Source organism: Oncorhynchus clarkii, unplaced genomic scaffold (assembly GCF_045791955.1).
Source record: "Oncorhynchus clarkii lewisi isolate Uvic-CL-2024 unplaced genomic scaffold, UVic_Ocla_1.0 unplaced_contig_165_pilon_pilon, whole genome shotgun sequence".
NCBI classification, from domain to species: Eukaryota; Metazoa; Chordata; class Actinopteri; order Salmoniformes; family Salmonidae; genus Oncorhynchus; species Oncorhynchus clarkii.
Window position 1 is genome coordinate 43,637 of NW_027258596.1, and position 20,959 is coordinate 64,595.

General features: G+C 42.7%; 1 protein-coding gene across 1 annotated transcript; it reads right to left on the reverse strand.

The window, feature by feature from the left end:
- Positions 1–699: 699 nt before the first annotated feature.
- On the reverse strand, positions 700–18,648 carry LOC139397466 (triple QxxK/R motif containing; the record flags this gene model as incomplete). Its single annotated transcript, XM_071144160.1, is given in 3 exon segments — positions 700–1,802; positions 2,208–3,603; positions 18,563–18,648. Coding segments are annotated over 2 exon segments (194 nt in total), but the record flags the coding sequence as incomplete, so codon positions are not given.
- Between the last annotated feature and the right edge of the window lie 2,311 nt (positions 18,649–20,959).

Genomic DNA, 20,959 nt, shown 5'->3' on the forward strand with positions numbered 1-20,959 from the left:
AATAAGGCTCTGGTCTAAAGTAGTGTACCATATAGGGAATAGGGTTCCATAGGGCTCTGGTCTAAAGTAGTGTACTATATAGGGAATAGGGTTCCATAGGGCTCTGGTCTAAAGTAGTGTACTATATAGGGAATAGGGTTCCATAGGGCTCTGGTCTAAAGTAGTGTAATATATAGGGAATAGGGTGCCATAGGGCTCTGGTCTATAGTAGTGCACTATATAGGGAATAGGGTTCCATAGGGCTCTGGTCTAAAGTAGTGTACTATATAGGGAATAGGGTTCCATAGGGCTCTGGTCTAAAGTAGTGTACTATATAGGGAATAGGGTTCCATAGGGCTCTGGTCTAAAGTAGTGTACTATATAGGGAATAGGGTTCCATAGGGCTCTGGTCTAAAGTAGTGTACTATATAGGGAATAGGGTTCCATAGGGCTCTGGTCTAAAGTAGTGTACTATATAGGGAGGCATGCGGGACACAAAACTAGTTTCAATGGACCTTTAGAAAATATTCACTCCTTAACTTTTTACACATTTTGTTGAGTTACAACCTGAATATAACATGTATTACATTGTTGTCACTGGCCTACACACAATACCCACAAATGTTTGATATTTTTTACAAATTATTATTAAAAAAAATCCAAAGCTGAAATGTCTTGAATCAATAAGTATTCAATCCCTTTGTTATGGCAGGCCTAAGTTTAGGAGTAAACATGTGCTTAACAAGTCACAAAAAATATTGCATGAATTCAGTGTGAAGTAATAGTGTTTAACATGATTTTTGAATGACTACCTCATCTCTGTACCCCACACATACAGATAATTGTAAGGTCCCCCAGTCAAGCAGCGAATTTCATTAACAGATTCAACCAAAGACCAGGGAGGTATATCCAATGCCTCGCAAAGAAGGGCACCTATTGGTAGATGGGTACCCAAAAATAGACAGACATTGAATATCCCTTTGAGCATGGTGAAGTTATCAATTACACCCAGTCACTATAAAGATACAGGCATCCTTCCTGACTCAGCAGCTGGAGAAGGAAAACCTGGTTCAGTCTGCTTTCTAACAGACACTGGGAGATGAATTCACCTTTCAGCAGGACAATAACCGAAAACATAAAGCCACATCTACACTAGACTTGCTTACCAAGTGGACATGATGGCGTAGCAGTGCAGACGTGGTTTGTACTTTTTACATTTTTCATTTTTTTTGTATATATTTCAATTTGTTTTCAATCTCTTTTCCATTTTTAAATTAAATAAACCTTCCGGTAACCTGCCTAGCCCAATGTGACACGGATCTGCAATTTTTTAGACCTAATAATAAGCTTTTCAGGATGTCTGACAGATGGAGTCGGTGGATCGAGACACAGTACAAAAAAACCCAGACATCTCTTAAACAAACAGATTTTGATGGGGATTTTGTTATGTTATTTCGATTGATGCACACGGGTGCGTCAATAGACTCTTAAGGACACTTTGTAACACAACAAAATGCAGGAAAAGTCAAGAGGTGTTAATAGTTTATGAAGGCAACTGGACAACGTTACTATTCAGATGGTATTACAGTCAAACAAAAGGGGGCAATGAAACTGCACCTGTACTTAGCCTATCTGTAAACAGCCCATCTATCTACCTACCTCACCCTGGTATTTATTTATTTATTTTGCTCCTTTGCACCCCAGTATCTCTACCTTCACATTCATCTTCTGCCGATCTACCATTCCAGTGTTTAATTGCTATATTGTAATTACTTCGCCACCATGGCCTATTTATTGCCTTAACTTACCTCATTTGCACTCAACTAGCCTACCTGGTTAAATAAAGGTGTTCTCAACTAGCCTACCTGGTTAAATAAAGGTGTTCTCAACTGGCCTACCTGGTTAAATAAAGGTGTTCTCAGCTGGCCTACCTGGTTAAATAAAGGTGTTCTCAGCTGGCCTACCTGGTTAAATAAAGGTGTTCTCAACTGGCCTACCTGGTTAAATAAAGGTGTTCTCAACTGGCCTCCCTGGTTAAATAAAGGTGTTCTCAACTAGCCTACCTGGTTAAATAAAGGTGTTCTCAACTAGCCTACCTGGTTAAATAAAGGTGTTCTCAACTAGCCTACCTGGTTAAATAAAGGTGTTCTCAACTAGCCTACCTGGTTAAATAAAGGTGTTCTCAACTAGCCTACCTGGTTAAATAAAGGTGTTCTCAACTAGCCTACCTGGTTAAATAAAGGTGTTCTCAACTAGCCTACCTGGTTAAATAAAGGTGTTCTCAACTAGCCTACCTGGTTAAATAAAGGTGTTCTCAACTAGCCTACCTGGTTAAATAAAGGTGTTCTCAACTAGCCTACCTGGTTAAATAAAGGTGAAATAAATAAATAAAATGAAAAAAAAAACAAGAAATCTGTATAAAAATATATGTATAATAATGAAAACGCGAAGAAGAGTGGCCAGTGTAGTGGGTATTCGAACAATCAAGATACGGTCATCTCCAAGGTCCATCATCATCACCATCATCATCATCATCACCATCATCTCCTACAAAGGCAGATGGTCTTTAGTGTCACGTAGAACACCATATCCGTGTTTCCCCTTCTGTTAGTGCCAGGTAGAGGTTGGGAAGTCTCCTCTGTTAATCAGAAAGACTCTTCAGATGGTGATCCAGAGGAGTTTGTCCGGGACAGGATGTATGTATAAAATCTCTGTTGCGGAGAACAGCAGACATAATGCAGATATTAAAAACCGAATTCAACAATATTACAAAATTTATTGAACTTATAACATTCATTAATATTCATTCATATAAAGACATGAAATAAAAACGCATCAGTGATTCATATTTCTGAAGAGGCAACAGCCCCGTCTGTGTTCGCGCATGTGTCTCTGTGTAGCTGTTAGAGATGATGCTAATGTCAACAGTCTTCTTGGTAGATGATAAAGCTCCCCCCACCAAAAAACAACAACAACTTATCAATTAAATGTTAACTACAAAAAGTAGATTATGCCTAATTGGTAGAATGACAATCGCGACAATCCAGTGGCCAATTGTTTTGCAAACTCTGCCATCACATGAACGCTACAGTATCATCGCTTATCAAACAGTCTATTGCTGGTGTGCGCTTACATCGAAAAATTATATATTTATTTATTTTTCCCAGACCTCAAGTGGTCTCCTGACATGGTTTAAGCATCGTTCTGGACCACAACTAAAATTGAATGTTCTATAAAAGTGTGATTTTGAGAACAAAAGCCTAAAAAAAACCCAGGGAAAACAAAATGGAGAAAACAGAAATTAGGAAAAAAAAATGAAACGGAATCAGACAAAAAAAATAATTGAGTCAAATTTGCATCCAGATGAGTCAATGAGCCACGTTGACAGAGACTGACAATAGTCAATGAGCCACGTTGACAGAGACTGACAATAGTCAATGAGCCACGTTGACAGAGACTGACAATAGCCCAGCCCAGCAAGACCCCGAGCCCGAGGTTAAGTTGTCCTCTCCTGCTTTAGTCCACATCCAGGTCCATGTCCAGTTCAGTGCTCAGGTTGAGGTAGAAGAACGCATACACACAGAGCATGAACACCAGGATGGCTAAGACGACCAGGAAAGCATCCTGCAATCACAGAAAGGGGAGAGACAAGTATATAGTTAAAAAAAGGCAATCTGCGATTTTAAAATAATGATATATCCATGAGATAGAATGACCAGGTGAAAGCTATGATCCCTTATTGATGTCACTGTGTAGCGTGCCGTCTTTCGGATGAGATGTTAAACGGGTGTCCTGACTCTCTGAGGTCATTAAAGATCCCATGTCACTTATCGTAAGAGTAGGGGTGTTAACCCCGGAGTCCTGGCTAAATTCCCAATCTGGCCCTCAAACCATCACGGTCACCTAATAATCTTCAGTTTACAATTGGCTCATTCATCCCCCTCCTCTCCCCTGTAACTATTCCCCAGGTCGTTGCTGCAAATGAGAACGTGTTCTCAGTCAACTTGGTAAAATAACGGATAAATAAACATTTTAAAAATGAACAATGTCTACACTGTTATTTTAATGGCCAAAAAAAAGTGCTTTTCTTTCAAAAACAAGGACATTTCTAAGTGACCCAAACTTTTGAATGGTGTAAGTGTGGTTGTGAAAAAAATCAATGAGACCATAAAGCAAAAAACAAAAAGCACATTTATGCAAATTTATGAAAAATAACCCGTTCTAATTGGAAGCCTCAAAAAGAGAAATTGTTTGATGCTGAATGTGTTAAATTCACTTCAAATCAGTGTAGATGAAGAGGAGACCAGTTAAATAAGGATTTTTAAGCCTTGAGACATGGATTGTGTGTTTGCGCCATTCAAAGGGCAAGACAAAAGATTGAATTGTCTTTAAACCGTGTATGGTAGTAGGTGCCAGGCACACCGGTTTGAGTGTGTCAAGAACTGCAACGCTGCAGGGTTTTACACATACACATGGGAAACTGTTGAATCAAGAATGGTCCACCACCCAAAGAACATCTAGTCATCTTGACACAACTGTGGGAAACATTGGAGTCAACTTGGGACAGCATCCCTGTGGGACGCTTTCGACACCTTGTAGAGTCAACATGGGCCAGCATCCCTGTGGGACGCTATCGACACCTTGTAGAGTCAACATGGGCCAGCATCCCTGTGGAACGCTATCGACACCTTGTAGAGTCCATGCCCCGACAAATTGAGGCTGTTCTGAGGGCAAAAGGGGGGGTAAGGGGGTGCAACTCCATATTAGGAAGGTGTGCCTAATGCATTGTACACTCAGTGTAAAACTGTCGTGCCTAAAGTTAAGGTACAAAGACCACATGGATTTATAAAGAGAGGGATGACAAACATCTGGAAACAACATTTTGGAAAAAAAACGACAAAGAAATAAACTTAAAATTAAAATCTGATTTAAGAAAAACGTCTAAATATTAGAATTAAATCAAAACCCACTTTCCAATTCCACATGAGGAATTAGCACTTAAGATCAAATCACTAAAAACATTGTGGTTTTAACAGCATCAAAAATGAGATGCTTGAACAACAGCTCTGAGCTGCAAGGTGCTCAAGTTTTTCGACCTCATGTTAATCCCGAATCACAACTGTAATCTAGTGGTCAATACTAATACTGTATCAAACAGTGACCGATGACCCCGAATCACAACTGTAATCTAGAGGTCATTATTAATACTGTATTAAACAGTGACTGAGGACACCATATCACAACTAATCTAGAGGTCATTATTAATAGTAGTCATTATTAATATTATTATTTGTGTCCCACACTGATTGAGATGAACTTTTTCAATGTTCACAAATCAATTTTCATAATTTAAAAGTAGAGTTGAAGTGTTTAATTGTGCTGTTAATTGGATGGTTGCTGGAACTGAGTGGTTTCCAACTTCAAATGGGTTTCTATGTGCTCCTTTAATACCTTTTACACCACATTACAACTCTCACCAGCCACGGGTCCACTAGAGTCCACACGGGTCCACTAGAGTCCACACGGTTCCACTAGTCCACACGGGTCCACACGGGTCCACACGGGTCCACTAGAGACCACACGGGTCCACTAGAGTCCACACGGGTCCACTAGAGACCACACGGGTCCACACGGGTCCACTAGAGACCACACGGGTCCACACGGGTCCACTAGAGTCCACACGGGTCCACTAGGGTCCACACGGGTCCACTAGAAACCACACGGGTCCACTAAAGTCAACACGGGTCCACTAAAGTCAACACGGGTCCACTAGAGTCCACACGGGTCCACTAGAGTCCACACGGGTCCACACGGGTCCACTAGGGTCCACACGGGTCCACTAGAGACCACACGGGTCCACTAGAGACCACACAGGTCCACTAGGGTCCACACGATTCCACACAGGTCCACACGGGTCCACTAGAGACCACACGGGTCCACTAGAGACCACACAGGTCCACTAGAGACCACACAGGTCCACACGCGTCCACTAGAGACCACACGGGTCCACTAGAGACCACACGGGTCCACACGGGTCCACTAGAGACCACACGGGTCCACACGGGTCCACTAGAGACCACACGGGTTCACACGGGTCCACTAGAGTCCACACGGGTCCACTAGAGTCCACTAGAGACCACACGGGTCCACTAGAGTCCACACGGGTCCACTAGAGTCCACTAGAGACCACACGGGTCCACTAGAGACCACACGGTCCACTAGGGTCCACACGGGTCCACTAGAGTCCACACAGTTCCACTAGAGACCACACGGGTCCACTAGAGACCACACGGGTTCACACGGGTCCACTAGAGTCCACACGGGTCCACTAGAGACCACACGGGTCCACTAGAGTCCACACGGGTCCACTAGAGTCCACTAGAGACCACACGGGTCCACTAGAGTCCACACGGGTCCACTAGAGACCACACGGGTCCACTAGAGACCACACGGTCCACTAGGGTCCACACGGGTCCACTAGAGTCCACACAGTTCCACTAGAGTCCACTAGAGTCCACACGGGTCCACACAGGTCCACTAGAGTCCACACGGGTTCACTAGACACCACACGGGTCCACACGGGTCCACACAGGTCTACTAGAGACCACACGGGTCCACTAGAGTCCACACTGGTCCACTAGAGTCCACACGGGTCCACTAGAGTCCACACGGGTCTACTAGAGACCACACGGGTCCACTAGGGTCCACTAGAGTCCACTAGGGTTCACTAGAGTCCACTAGGGTCCACTAGAGTCCACTAGAGACCACACGGGTCCACATGGGTCCACTCTCCTCTCAACCTTTGTTTTAAGAAGTCATTACCAAACTTTGTAATTAAAACTGAAGTGATTCAAGTGTTTTGTTCATTCAAATGGTTCATTCAGGGGCATTGCTATACTGTGTCGAGATAGCTGAAAAGGTGCTGCTCTGGGCTAGTTGTTTTGCAGAAGGCCTTTCATTCAAGCAGGCCTTTCATTCAAGTATGTTATTCATTAAAATGTACTAAAATGGTGAGACCATTTCAATATGCAGAAAGATACCAGCACCTACATTATCGCTCTTTTTAGACGTATACAATGCAAACCAAGGCCCTAATAAAAAAGGATGTGAATTTATTCTAAATATTCACATATCTGCAATCATAAAGCTTAGTTATTTTCAACACACACAAAAGTGTAATGCTGATATTCACATCTCTAGCTAAACCTACATAATCGTCAATATGCTGCAGCAGTACTGCCATCTTTCAGAGACGGGGTGGAATGACAAGGCTGACGATGAGTAGGTCAGAGACATGATTTACCTCTGGTGCAGAGGATAAGTTCATTAGAGTTACCAGCCTCAGACATTGCAGCCCAAATAAATGCTTCACAGAGTTCAAGTAACAGACACATGAACTGTTCAGAGGAGATTGCGTGAATCAGTCCTTCACGGTCAAATTGCTTTCATTTGTTTTTCAACACGACAATGACCCAACACACATCCAGGATGTGTAAGGGCTATTTGACCAAGGAGAGTGATGGAGTGCTGCATCAGATGACCTGGCCTCCACAATCAACCGACGTCATCCCAATTGAGATGGTTTGGGATGAGTTGGACCGCAGAGTGAAGGGAAAGCAGCCAACAAGTGCTCAGCATATGTGGGAACTCCTTCAAGACCGTTGGAAATGCATTCCTCATGAAGCTGGTTAAGAGAATGCCAAGAGTGTGCAAAGCTGTCATCAAGGCAAAGGGTGGCTATTTTGAAGAATCAAAAATATAAAATATATTTTGATTTGTTTAACACTTTTTGGGGGGTTACTACACGATATGTGTTATTTCATAGTTTTGATGTCTTCACTATTATTCCACAATGTAGAAATAAGCAAAAATAACGGAAAACCAAGGAATGAGTAGGTGTGTCTAAACTTTTGCCATGTAAGTATTCGGAAAACAAGTGTGGAGTTAATTTGTGTTCACTCAGAGAAGAGAGTATTATTCAGTTCACTGCTCTGTATGGACGTGTGGTATCATAGCTACACTAAATGGGACAAGCAATCCAACAGAGATACTGTAGAAATATTTGAAACGCCAACAAATGCATGTAGGGCCGAATTAGGCCGGTCTACGTTGATAGACATCCCCTCCAAAAAAGAGCGCCAAATGTCTTGATGCATCTGAAATATAGTCTTGAATCTAGTCCATAATATTTTGTGTCACTGGCCTACACACACACACATCCATAGTGTCAAAGCGGGTTTATGATTTTATAAATGAATTAAATAAAATAAAAAAAAATAAGTATTCAACCCCTTGTTATGGCAAGCATAAATAAGTTCAGGAGTACCAATTTCAATGACTACCTCATCTCTGTACCCCACAATTATCTATAAGGCAATGCATTTAAAAACACAGATTCATCCAAAGACCAGGGAGGTTTTCCATGACTGACAAAGAAGGGAACCTATTGGTAGATGGGGAAAAAATAAATAGCCGTTGGAAATCCCTTTGAGCACGGTGAAGTTATTAATTACACTTTAGACGGTGTATCAATACACCCAGTCAATAAAAAATACAGGCGACCTTCCTAATTCAGTTGCCGGGGATTATCTCCTCATGGCCACAGTATAGAAAGAGAGTGAAGTTTCATAGAGAGAACAAAGGAATTTCTTCCACCTCACAGAACTTGAGGTCCGAACAACATTTATGTTCTGGAGAAGGTATAAAAGATTGGTGAAGCTAAGAACTGGTCCGTTTGGTACAATTTGTGAAACTCATGGGAGACAATACGGCCACATAACGCTGTTTATATAATAGCCTCAGATATGAGGCTTACATCTAATTATTGTATAAAATGAATGAGTGAGGATGGAACTGTTTGTGAAATTGTGTCATGTGATTTTGGACTGTTTAATGGAGGAAACTCCAATTTCCTAAAAAGTTTCACTAAATCCTTGGCACGCCCCCAGGGGCAGGACCCAGCGTCATGAGACAGCCCTTTTCGATGTTCCGAATAAAATCCCAGGGGCACAGACAGGACCCGGCGTCATGAGCCCTTTTCTATGTTCCGAATAAAACCCCCACCTGGGTTTTTCTATCACCAGACCAGCTTACCTCGATAACGCGTGGGCCAAGGTTTGAGACCGAGCTTACCTCAAATTATGAGAGCGCTAAGGGTTGAGACGAGACCAGTACCTCTATCATAGAGGGAAATAAGGTTCAAGTAGATTGCTGAATCTTTTAACCATCCCACGTGGTTAAACTCTTAGACTATCGATACCGACAGAATAAGAACAAGTCTTTGATATTAATTACTAGTCTGCAGCTAGGAATTCGGTATCATTGAACGCGAAGACCGACAACCGCCGAAACATCTATCCTATAACGACATGAATGAATGTCACTCTGAACTACCCATTCTAACCACAACAGAGAGGACGGACACTCTCCAACAGAAACAAACTTTTCAACAGAGACCCCGACGACACACTGAGCGTAAATATATATTGATTGCAATTGTTCCCGAATGAGTGAGCGTTCATGTGCAAAGGATTAGCATTTCAATTGTTATAATTATCAACTGTGTGTCGTCTTCTCAGTCGACCCCCACTTCCCTTTTGTGCACCTAGCCGCGATGCTGGTTTATCCCACTTGGGAAACTCCGTCATCATTTCCTTGTAACTATCTACTGTTGGTTTATGCATTTCTGTGAATTTATTTAGTTAGTAAATAAATTATTTAAGACAATTGATGTATGGATGACTCATAGTGAAGACTGGGTTCGTGCAGATAACCAACAATTTACAACGTTTGGAATGAGACTAACGTGAGGTAAAATAAATAATTCATTCATTAAGAAGACTAATTGATCAGGTATTAAAATATCTGAAGAGTTATATTAGGAAAATTATAACTTTGTAATCTGAATATTTTCCTTGGTGCCCCGACTTCCTAGTTAATTACATTTGCCTGATTAGTTAATCACGAAATGCTAATTACAGAGAATCTTTAAAAAAAACTAAAAGTCTTCAGTTAATGATAGTAAAGACACGACACCTGAATGACAGAGTGAAAAGAAGGAAGCCTGTACAGAATAATTGCTCATGGTCACATGATGTGGTAGCCCTTCCTGCGTACCTCAAAACCAGTCTCTTTTTTCAGACAACAGGGAATTTCCTCATGGTTTAATGGTCTAAGACATAGGATGCTCCCGTGGGAAGCATCATATCCCGTGTTTTACATCGGCAGGACAGAACGGCTGCGTCGGGGGGGGGCAATAAAAAAAATGTAAAAAGTCAATGTTACTTTTTTTTGGGCGACCCATATTCACAAAGAAATGTGCATTATAGATCTATCATTCTCATTGAAAGCCAGTCTAAGAAGTGGTAGATCTACTCTGTACGCTATGTCTGTGTTTCCCGTTCTTAAGTTTTGTTATTGCATCTTTTACTTATGGTTTTGTACACCAGCTTCAAAAAAGCTCAAAATACTATATTGTAGAAAGTACTAAAAATAAAGAAAAACCCTTTAATGATGAGGTGTCCAAACGTTTGACTTGATCTTATTTATGAAAACGCATTGTGAACGGATGTGGGTGGAGCCTACTTAAGGGTGCAAATTTTAAAAAGGCCGATGTGTAAAACTTAAGAGCAGAGATACTAGTAAGAGCAGTGTTTTTCTCTCAACTATACTGAACAAAAATATAACATTTCTTGTAATGCAAGAAAACTGAAATCTATCATTTCTACCAGCATGTCATCTATGCAACTAGAGGCAAAAAAAAAAAACGAACAGCGAAGAAAAGCGACACATATATACCCTCACTCTTCCCGCATTTGGCAAATCTGACCATAAATCCTCCTGATTCCTGCTTATAAGCGGATACTAAGCTACAGAACTGTTTCACTAGCAGAATGAAATATGTTCCAAGATTCATCCAATGGCATTACCAGCTCAGTCACCGGGCTTCATCAATAAGTGAATCAACAACGTCGTCCCAAAAGTGACCGTACGTACATATCCCAACCAGAAGCCATGGATTACAGGCAACATCCGCACTGACACACTTCTAGGAAATCCCGCTATGCCCTCCACCGAACAATCAAACAGGCAAAGTGTCAATACGGCTGAGAAGGAATCCACCGGCTCTGACACTCGTCGCATGTGGCTTAAAAACTATCATGGTGTAGAAAGAGAAACCCAGCCGTGAGCTGGCCAGTGATGCGTGCCTACCAGACAAGCTAAATGCCTTCTATGCTCACTTCCGAGCCAATTAACACTGAACCATGCGAGAGCATTTTCAACTTCTCCCTGACCCAGTCTGAAATACCTACATGTTTCAAGAGGACAACAATAGTCCCTGTGCATAAGAATGCCAAGGTAACATGTCTAAATGACTATCGCCCCATAGCACTCATGCACAATACATTGCTCTGGCAACAGTGGCAACCAGCCATTAATTCCAATAAAGCATTTACTGAATTGAATTGAGAGAGAGACCACAGCAGGTGGGTTCCCGCTCCTTGGCTCGCCGAACATCACCACACCACCTGGTCACAGCACAGCAGCTCTCGGAGCATGCCAAGATCCACCAGCCCCATGGAGCAGCTGGCCGTACCTGCCTGCCACACACACGCTCTGGGCTCCAGGACAGCCTGTCTGCCCGCCTGGCTGCCTGGCCAGCTGGAACCCTAGGAGACACCAGCTGCAGCGGAGACCAGAACACACAGAGAAAAGGGGTCCTCAAATCGTCTCACACAAAAAACAGGCCCAACAAAGCCGTAACCGTCAGCGAGAGAGGGTGGTGTTCCCCAAAATCAGGCTAACAATGTAATAAAAAAATGAAGCCCACGGCCTCAAAGACAAACAGGGAGATGACCGCTCTAAAATAAATGTAAAAACATGATTTCTGTTAAAATACTAAATTGAAGGGGAGGCCATATCCATTCCATTATCTACATTCCAAACCAATATTTGGGTATTTAAATAGCTTCCATCTTCCTCCCAGAGGAATACTGTTCCCTTTGATTCCCCGTTCCAGTTGATCACTAAGAACATTAGTATTTCACGACTAATCTAATGGGATTAAGGGAATGCTTGATGAAGACCAGTATCTCTCAAACCAGCATATATCAACTTTAACATGACCTGTACCCATGACACATACAACTAATAACATTGAATTGGATGTTACATTTCATGAACCCTCCCTCCCAACACTACTGTGGACAGTTCAGGAAGTAGAAGCTGTGTGTTAATGTGTGTCTGCGTTCCGCCCCGGTCGGGCGGTTCCTCTGTGTTCCGTCACGGTAGTGGTTAGTGGAGGTTTCTTTGTGTGAATCAGGCCTTCATGGTCAAATTGCTGTAGTCTCCTCCAAACAGTTGATGTTGAGATGTGTCTGCTACTTGAACTCTGTGAAGCATTTATTTGGGCTGCAATCTGAGGTGCAGTTAACTCTAATAAACGTATCCTCTGCAGCAGAGGTAACTCTGGGTCTTGGTTTCCTGTGACGATCCTCATGAGAGACAGTTTCATCATAGCGCTTGATGGTTTTTGCGACTGCACTTGAAAAAACTTTCAAAGTTATGGAAATGATCCAGAATTGACTGACCTACATGTCTTAAAAGTAATGATGGACTGTCGTTTCTCTTTGCTTATTTAAGCTGTCCTTGCCATAATATGGACTTATCCCTATTTGGTAAAATACCATCTTCTGTATACCACCCCTACCTTGTCACAACACAACTAATTGGTTCAAACGCACTAAGAAGGAAAGAAGTTCCACAAATTAACCTTGAACAAGGCACACCTGTTAATTGAAATGCATTCCAGGTGACTATGTCATGAAGCTGGTTGAGAGAACGCCAACAGTGTGCAAAGCTGTCATAATACTTTTTAGGTCGCTACATTTCATGTGTGTTATTTCATAGTTTTTATATCTTCACTATTATAATACAAAGTAGGAAAAATAAATAATAATAAAATAGTAAAAATAAAGAAAAACCCTTGAATGAGTAGGTGCAAGCAAACTTTTGACCGGTACCCCCCCATCCCGCCCGTGTACCCCCCATCCCCGTCCTCTCGCCCGTGTACCCCCCATCCCCGTCCTCTCGCCCGTGTACCCCCCCCCATCCCCGTCCTCTCGCCCGTGTATCGCCTCGTGCCCGTGTATCCCGTCCCCGTCCTCTCGCCCGTGTATCCCGTCCCCGTCCTCTCGCCCGTGTACCCGTCCTCCCCCCGTCCTCTCGCCCATGTACCCGTCCTCCCCCCGTCCTCTCGCCCGTGTACCCGTCCTCCCCCCGTCCTCTCGCCCGTGTACCCGTCCTCCCCCCGTCCTCTCGCCCGTGTACCCCCCCCGTCCTCTCGCCCGTGTACCAGTCACACTGTACTGTATAAAGTATGTGGACACCTGCTCATCCAACATCTCATTCCAAATTCATGGACATTAATATGGAGTTGGTCCCCCCTTTGCTGCTATAACATTAGTGAGGTCGGGCACTGATGTTGAGGTTAGGGCTCTGTGCAGGCCAGTCAAGTTCTTCCACACCGATCGACAAACCAGTTCTGTATGGACCTCGCTTTGTGCACGGGGGCATTATCATGCTGAAACAGGAAAGGGCCTTCCCCAAACTGTTGCCACAAAGTTGGAAGCACAGAATCATCTAGAATGTCATTGTATGCTGAAGCATTAAGATTCCCCTTTACTGGAACTAAGGGGCCCGAACTATGAAAAACAGCCCCAGGCCATTATCCCTCCTTCAAACTTTACAGTTGGCACTATGCATTGGGTCAGGTAGTGTTCTCCTGGCATCCGCCAAATATTAGTTCATCGGACTGCCATATGATGAAGCGTGACTTATATCTCCAGAGAACGCGTTTCCACTGCTCCAGAGTCCAATGGAGGCGAGCTTTACACTACTCCAGCTGACGCTTGGCATTGCACATGGTGATCTTCGGCTTGTGTGCGGCTGCTCAGTCACTGCGATGTAGTGATATAAAAGTTGCACAGTTTACGCACGCACACACACACAGTTTTGATATATAGCACACGGTTAGGCAACACCAGGATACACTTCCATCCCCAGGTGGCAGCACCAATCGGGTCAATGGCTGTCCTCTGCCAGGAAGCCTTGATCAGCACAACAGGTGGTGGCAATGAAGCTCCTGATGAACAGTTCTAGCAGTTTGGAACTCGGTAGTGAGTGTTGCAACCGAGGACGATTTTCATGAGCTACGCGCTTCAACACTCGGTGGTCCCGTTCTGTGAGCTTGTGTGGCCTACCACTTTGCAGATGAGCCGTTGTTGCTCCTAGACTTTTCCACTTCACAATAACAGCACTTAGTTTATCGGGGTAGCACTAGCAGGACACAAATTTGACGAACTGACTTGTTGGAAAGGTGATGATGATGCCACGTTCAAAGTCACTGAGCTCTTCAGTAAGGCCATTCTACTGCAAATGTTTGTCTATGGAGATTGCATGGCCGTGTGCTCCATTTTATACACCTGTCAGCAACGGGTATGGCTGAAATAGCTGAATCTACTAATTTGAAGGGGTGTCCCCACACACACACTGCATTCGGAAAGTATTTACAAACCTCAATTTTTTTCCCACATTTTGTTACGTTACAGCCTTATTCTAAAATTAATTAAATTAAATTGTTTTTTCACAACACAATGACAAAGCAAAAGTCCGGGCCACTCAAGGAGACTGAGCCACTGCTGGATTGTTTTGGCTGTGAGCTTAGGGTCGTTGTCCTGTTGGAAGGTTAACCTTCGCCCCAGTCTGAGCACATTTTCATCAAGGATCTCTGTGCTGTCAATATATTGAAGATAAAAAACAAGCAAAAACAGACTGATGGAAGAGTCCCCAAACATACCACTACGCCAGTCGAGAAGTTTTAATGGAGACATGGAAGCTTTAGTTTTTAGCGAGTCCAACCACACACAAGGAACAAAGACAAAACTCCTGATCGCTCAAGAGTAACATTTATATACACCCAGGAGGAGAAAAAAGGAGAGACAACACTTACCAACCCCAGCAACCCAACCCTGCTCTCATGAATATGGAAGGTGTCTGAATTTCACCAAGGTTTCTCCCTAAAGACTAAGATAGGTGCTGTGCCACCTTGTGGACTGGTACTATTATAATAATAACAATAATAAATAATAATAATAACACATTTTTTACTTTATTTGTTAATAACCAGGTTTCCATGTCATGTGGATGAAATACATAGGAAAGTAATAGCTGATGGAAACATGAAATACGATTTTATAAATGCAGACAGACAATTTGTTTGTTCGACATGGTGGGATCCATTTGTTTCTGTAACACGTATTATACGGGAAACGCCTTTATGCGTATCGATATAACTACAGTATCAAAGTAAACTAGAAAATATTGTCTATTTATGGAATGATTACCTCTCTGGTCCGATCACACTTTACTTGCTAATGCCTACTCCAGACAACTTAAAAATATTTCATTTTATTTGGAATGCTAAACCAGACAGGATTAAACATGCATATTTATATAATGATAATTTTGGAGGCTGAAATTATTAAATTATACAATATTAAAGCATTAAACCTCTCATTAAAAGCTTCACATTAATTGGTTTGCCAGTAGATTATAAGGCTCAGCCTTCATACCTACCGCAACTTCTCATTTTCCAATTAACTGAAAATTAAACTTTGTTCAACATATCACCCTTTCCTAAAAACAATCCATACAAAGCTGGTTACAATGAATGTTATCCTCCAGAAAAAGACACAACTAATAATACAACTATTATGGTTAAACTCAAATATACGGATTGATAAATAACAAAATAATTGCTCCGAGCATTTTGAGAAATGCTCTCCTCTCTTTAGTCGCCAACGGATCAACGCTTCGACACGGAGGATCTCACATTGACTTTAATTTTTATTATTTATCATTTTAAATGAAGATGTTTCAGATTAACCAACGTGACATTGATGAACGTTGTTGATATGAAAACTGTTCCAGAAAAATGCACAGATGGAAAAGCACAAACTGTTATGCAGAACGGTGGGATAAATTGGACGTTTTCCCGTTAAAACACAAAGTCTTTATAAAATAATTGCCTCCACGTTTCCATGGTTGGATTTTGTATATAGCCTGATAATATGAAATAAAAAACTTTTCAGGTTTCAAAACAATGAAGTATGTTTTCAAAATGCCTCCAGCTAACCTTGTAGTGGTGGATGACGCTCTGATGGACTGTTGAATTGTGAAATGGGAGACGCACTTCAATTACCAGTTGAGAAATTGAAAAATCGCAGCTATTTTTTTTTTAATGAAAACTGTTAACGTGCGACTGCATCTGGAATTGCTGCACATGTTCTACTCCGGCAGCAACAGGAGAAATCTCTCCCAGGCTCTGTATGCTGTGAGTGTGTGATGGTGGTGTTGGATAAATAAGATACATGATGGCTAACGAAAGGCAAATTTAATTATGCAAATGAACCTACACACAGATAAGCATGGTGGTCAAAAAATTGTACTTCAACTGGTATTTTCATCAGTGAATAAAAAGCAAAGTTGTTTTTTTTCCCTCTCGGTCATTTTGGGCAGCAACAGATGTCACAAGGTGGCCCTTTCGGGGTGTAAATTGTGGACCCCCCCCCCCCCCGCCCCCTCACTCACCCACATCAAGTTTTACAACAGTCATAAATTCCTGCTTAGAAACTCTCTTCGCTGCCATGGAGCACGGAGGGAGAGCACAGAGGGAGAGCACAGAGGGAGAGCACGGAGGGAGAGCACGGAGAGAGAGCACGGAGAGAGAGCACGGAGGGAGAGCACGGAGGGAGAGCACGGAGGGAGAGCCCGGAGGGAGAGCCCGGAGGGAGAGCCCGGAGGGAGAGCCCGGAGGGAGAGCACGGAGAGAGAGCACGGAGAGAGAGAGCCTACAGAGAACAAACAGCTTCTCTTTAGAAAACTCCTAATTATTTTTGAGAATTTGGGACACTAAAGGGACAGTCATGTCGAGTATGTTTCATTTGGTGATCTCATGTAGGACAGGAAACCCACAACTATATCTCTTAAAGTGCACATTTCCCAGCTGTCAGGTTTACTTCTGAATGTTGTATACAAAAATGGATGAATAAGTAGAAGAATACTTTTCAAAAGAAAACCAAATGTGATTCAGTCTTCTAAATGAGAATTGGATGTTTTATGGTAATTTATTCACAGTCAGTAGCCACGCCCAGGTGTGCCCAAACATGATGAGACCCGCCCCTTTTCTATTCATGTACACGTGACGCAATTCACACCAGACCACGGTGTAAACTAAGGTTGCAAAATGGTTGAATTTTTAAGACCAGAAGATATGAAGCGGTAGCTACATGTTGAAATGGTTGGCACGACAACTCTACCAAAAGGACAAGACCAGAGAACGTGGAGATCATTCCCATGTTGAAATGGTTGGCACGACAACTCTACCAAAAGGACAAGACCAGAGAACGTGGAGATCATTCCCATGTTGAAATGGTTGGCATGACAACTCTACCAAAAGGACAAGACCAGAGAACGTGGAGATCATTCCCATGTTGAAATGGTTGGCACGATAACTCTACCAAAAGGACAAGACCAGAGAACGTGGAGATCATTCCCACGTTGAAATGGAAAATAAATCTACAAACTAAAATAACAATTATTTAGACTGCAACTGTTCAAATACTTTAGTAAAAGCAGCCACTCTAAGAACAGTTCCCGAATGGTACTCTGAAGTATCCATTATAACAACTACGATAGACTGTGACTCCTGGGGAACACACCTTTCTGTCAATACTCTCCAGCAGATGGACCAGCGACCACAGAGAGAGAAAAGACAAATACTCGTAAATATGTCAATTGCAATTTATTTTCGAATGAGCGGTCGTTCTTGTAAGGTATTAGCAATTTCTATGAGTGTAGTTCTGAGTTTCCCGCTCGAGTGTGTTTCATGTATTTCTGTGATTTGATTAGTAAGTTAGTAAATTAATAATTAAGCCAATTTTGTATTTTGCTGATTCATAATTTTGTACAGATATCCAAGGGTTTGCGACGTTCAGTAATGAGAACTGATGATGTCATAATAATACATTAGTAGAAGACTTGAGAAGATATGAAAATAGTAGATTCGGGAAAACATTTTCCCGTGGTGCCGACGTCCTAGTTAATCACGTAATAAGAATTATTATTACACAGAGAATTGATTTGATAAAATAAGTATTCACATTTAATGATAGTCAGACGACACAGTCATATAATTTTAAAAAACAACACTTTGCATCTACTTTTGGGGGCCAAAAGCGGCTAACAGAAACCCTGAACAGATTATAATATAAACTACAGCTTACTGCTAACAAAGGAGCTAAATAATATTAGTCATGTTTATATAATATATGCTACTTATTACATTTTCTGTATTTTTCCCGGGGCAAATGAGACCTAAGTCTCAAGGTGTTTTCAACGGTTAAATGGAAGTTAATAGATAATGCTTCTTAATATAAAATGGCAGATTAGACGGTGTGTGTGTGTTCGTGACCAGTGGGCATAAAACCATTTCATCACAGAGAGGAGGGTGAGACATACAGACCCTTATTCCAGGAGCACTCTTCTTCGCCTCAGCCTTCAACTTCGTCAACTTCAGAGCTGACTTGGTCTTCTTGTAGTCTTGTTTACCTGAAATATAAAATGGACATAGATATAATATACACTGCTCAAAAAAATAAAGGGAACACTTAAACAACACAATGTAACTCCAAGTCAATCACACTTCTGTGAAATCAAACTGTCCACTTAGGAAGCAACACTGATTGACAATAAATGTCGCATGCTGTTGTGCAAATGGAATAGACAACAGGTGGAAATTATAGGCAATTAGCAAGACACCCCCAATAAAGGAGTGGTTCTGCAGGTGGTGACCACAGACCACTTCTCAGTTCCTATGCTTCCTGGCTCATGTTTTGGTCACTTTTGAATGCTGGCGGTGCTTTCACTCTAGTGGTAGCATGAGACGGAGTCTACAACCCACACAAGTGGCTTAGGTAGTGCAGCTCATCCAGGATGGCACATCAATGCGAGCTGTGGCAAGAAGGTTTGCTGTGTCTGTCAGCGTAGTGTCCAGAGCATGGGAGGCGCTACCAGGAGACAGGCCAGTACATCAGGAGATGTGGAGGAGGCCGTAGGAGGGCAACAACCCAGCAGCAGGACCGCTACCTCCGCCTTTGTGCAAGGAGGAGCACTGCCAGAGCCCTGCAAAATGACCTCCAGCAGGCCACAAATGTGCAAGTGTCTGCTCAAACGGTCAGAAACAGACTCCATGAGGGCCCGAGACGTTTGGCATTTGCCAGAGAACACCAAGATTGGCAAATTCGCCACTGGCGCCCTGTGCTCTTCACAGATGAAAGCAGGTTCACACTGAGCACGTGACAGACGTGACAGAGTCTGGAGACGCCGTGGAGAACGTTCTGCTGCCTGCAACATCCTCCAGCATGACCGGTTTGGGGGGCCGCACAGCCCTCCATGTGCTCGCCAGAGGTAGCCTGACTGCCATTAGGTACCGAGATGAGATCCTCAGACCCCTTGTGAGACCATATGCTGGTGCGGTTGGCCCTGGGTTCCTCCTAATGCAAGACAATGCTAGACCTCATGTGGCTGGAGTGTGTCAGCAGTTCCTGCAAGAGGAAGGCATTGATGCTATGGACTGGCCCGCCCGTTCCCCAGACGGGACATCATGTCTCGCTCCATCCACCACAGACTGTCCAGGAGTTGGCGGATGCTTTAGTCCAGGTCTGGGAGGAGATCCCTAAGGAGACCATCCGCCACCTCATCAGGAGCATGCCCAGGCGTTGTAGGGAGGTCATACAGGCACGTGGAAGCCACACACACTACTGAGCCTCATTTTGACTTGTTTTAAGGACATTACATCAAAGTTGGATCAGCCTGTAGTGTTGTTTTCCACTTTAATTTTGAGTGTGACTCCAAATCCAGACCTCCATGGGTTGATACATTTGATTTCCATTGATAATGTGTGGTTTTGTTGTCAGCACATTCAACTACGTAAAGAAAAAAGTATTTAAGAATATTTAATTAATTCAGATCTAGGATGTGTTATTTTAGTGTTCCCTTTATTTTTTTGAGCAGTGTATATTTATAAAATCAAACGTAAGAAATATATGACGAAAAAAAATACAATGAATGAGAATGAGGACTGTGGTAATTGTATTTAATTAACTGCTCACACACACAAAGTGAGATATTTGTGTGCATGGTTCAGTTTGGATTCTAAACAGCTGTTCTTTCTGAGGTGAAGCGGACAAACTGGTCACCAGGTAGGGTGGAGGGGCGGAAAGGAGTAGAGGAGAGAGGTAGAGAGGTGTCCTTGGTGACTCCAGCAGAATGCCCAGGGTGAGGTCTGGCAGAGTGCTGTCAACACACAGGGCCAATTTACAGACACACTCCTAGATAGTTACCGTCTAAACACACTCCTAGATAGTTACCGTCTAAACACACTCCTAGACAATCACTCTGGAACAAATAGGCCTTGGCCTCCCACATCCAGATGGATGGGGCAGAGTCTGCCTCTCTCTCTCTGACACTACTCCAGCACTGTGCGTGTATATATGGTAATCAGGGTGGAACAGACTGGGGGAAAGAAATCATTAGCAGACAGAACGTCAAACAGAATGTCTAGTGGTAAATCTCTACAGGTTCACAACTATTTAATTCAGAATTGAAGAATATGGTACATGATACTCAAGAGGGCACAAAATGGTTCCACTTAAAACCAAAATGTAACAATTGCTTGAGTGGCTTCTAAATTTCACCTGTTATAGTGTAAAACACCATACGACTGGGCCTAGGTTAAACTAGTTATATCAGCTTGTGAAAGCATTACCAGCCTGCACCTGGAATTCTTTGGTCATTTAGATGTATTACGGATCCCCATTACTCTTCCTGGGGTCCAACATTGATACGGTTACATACAACA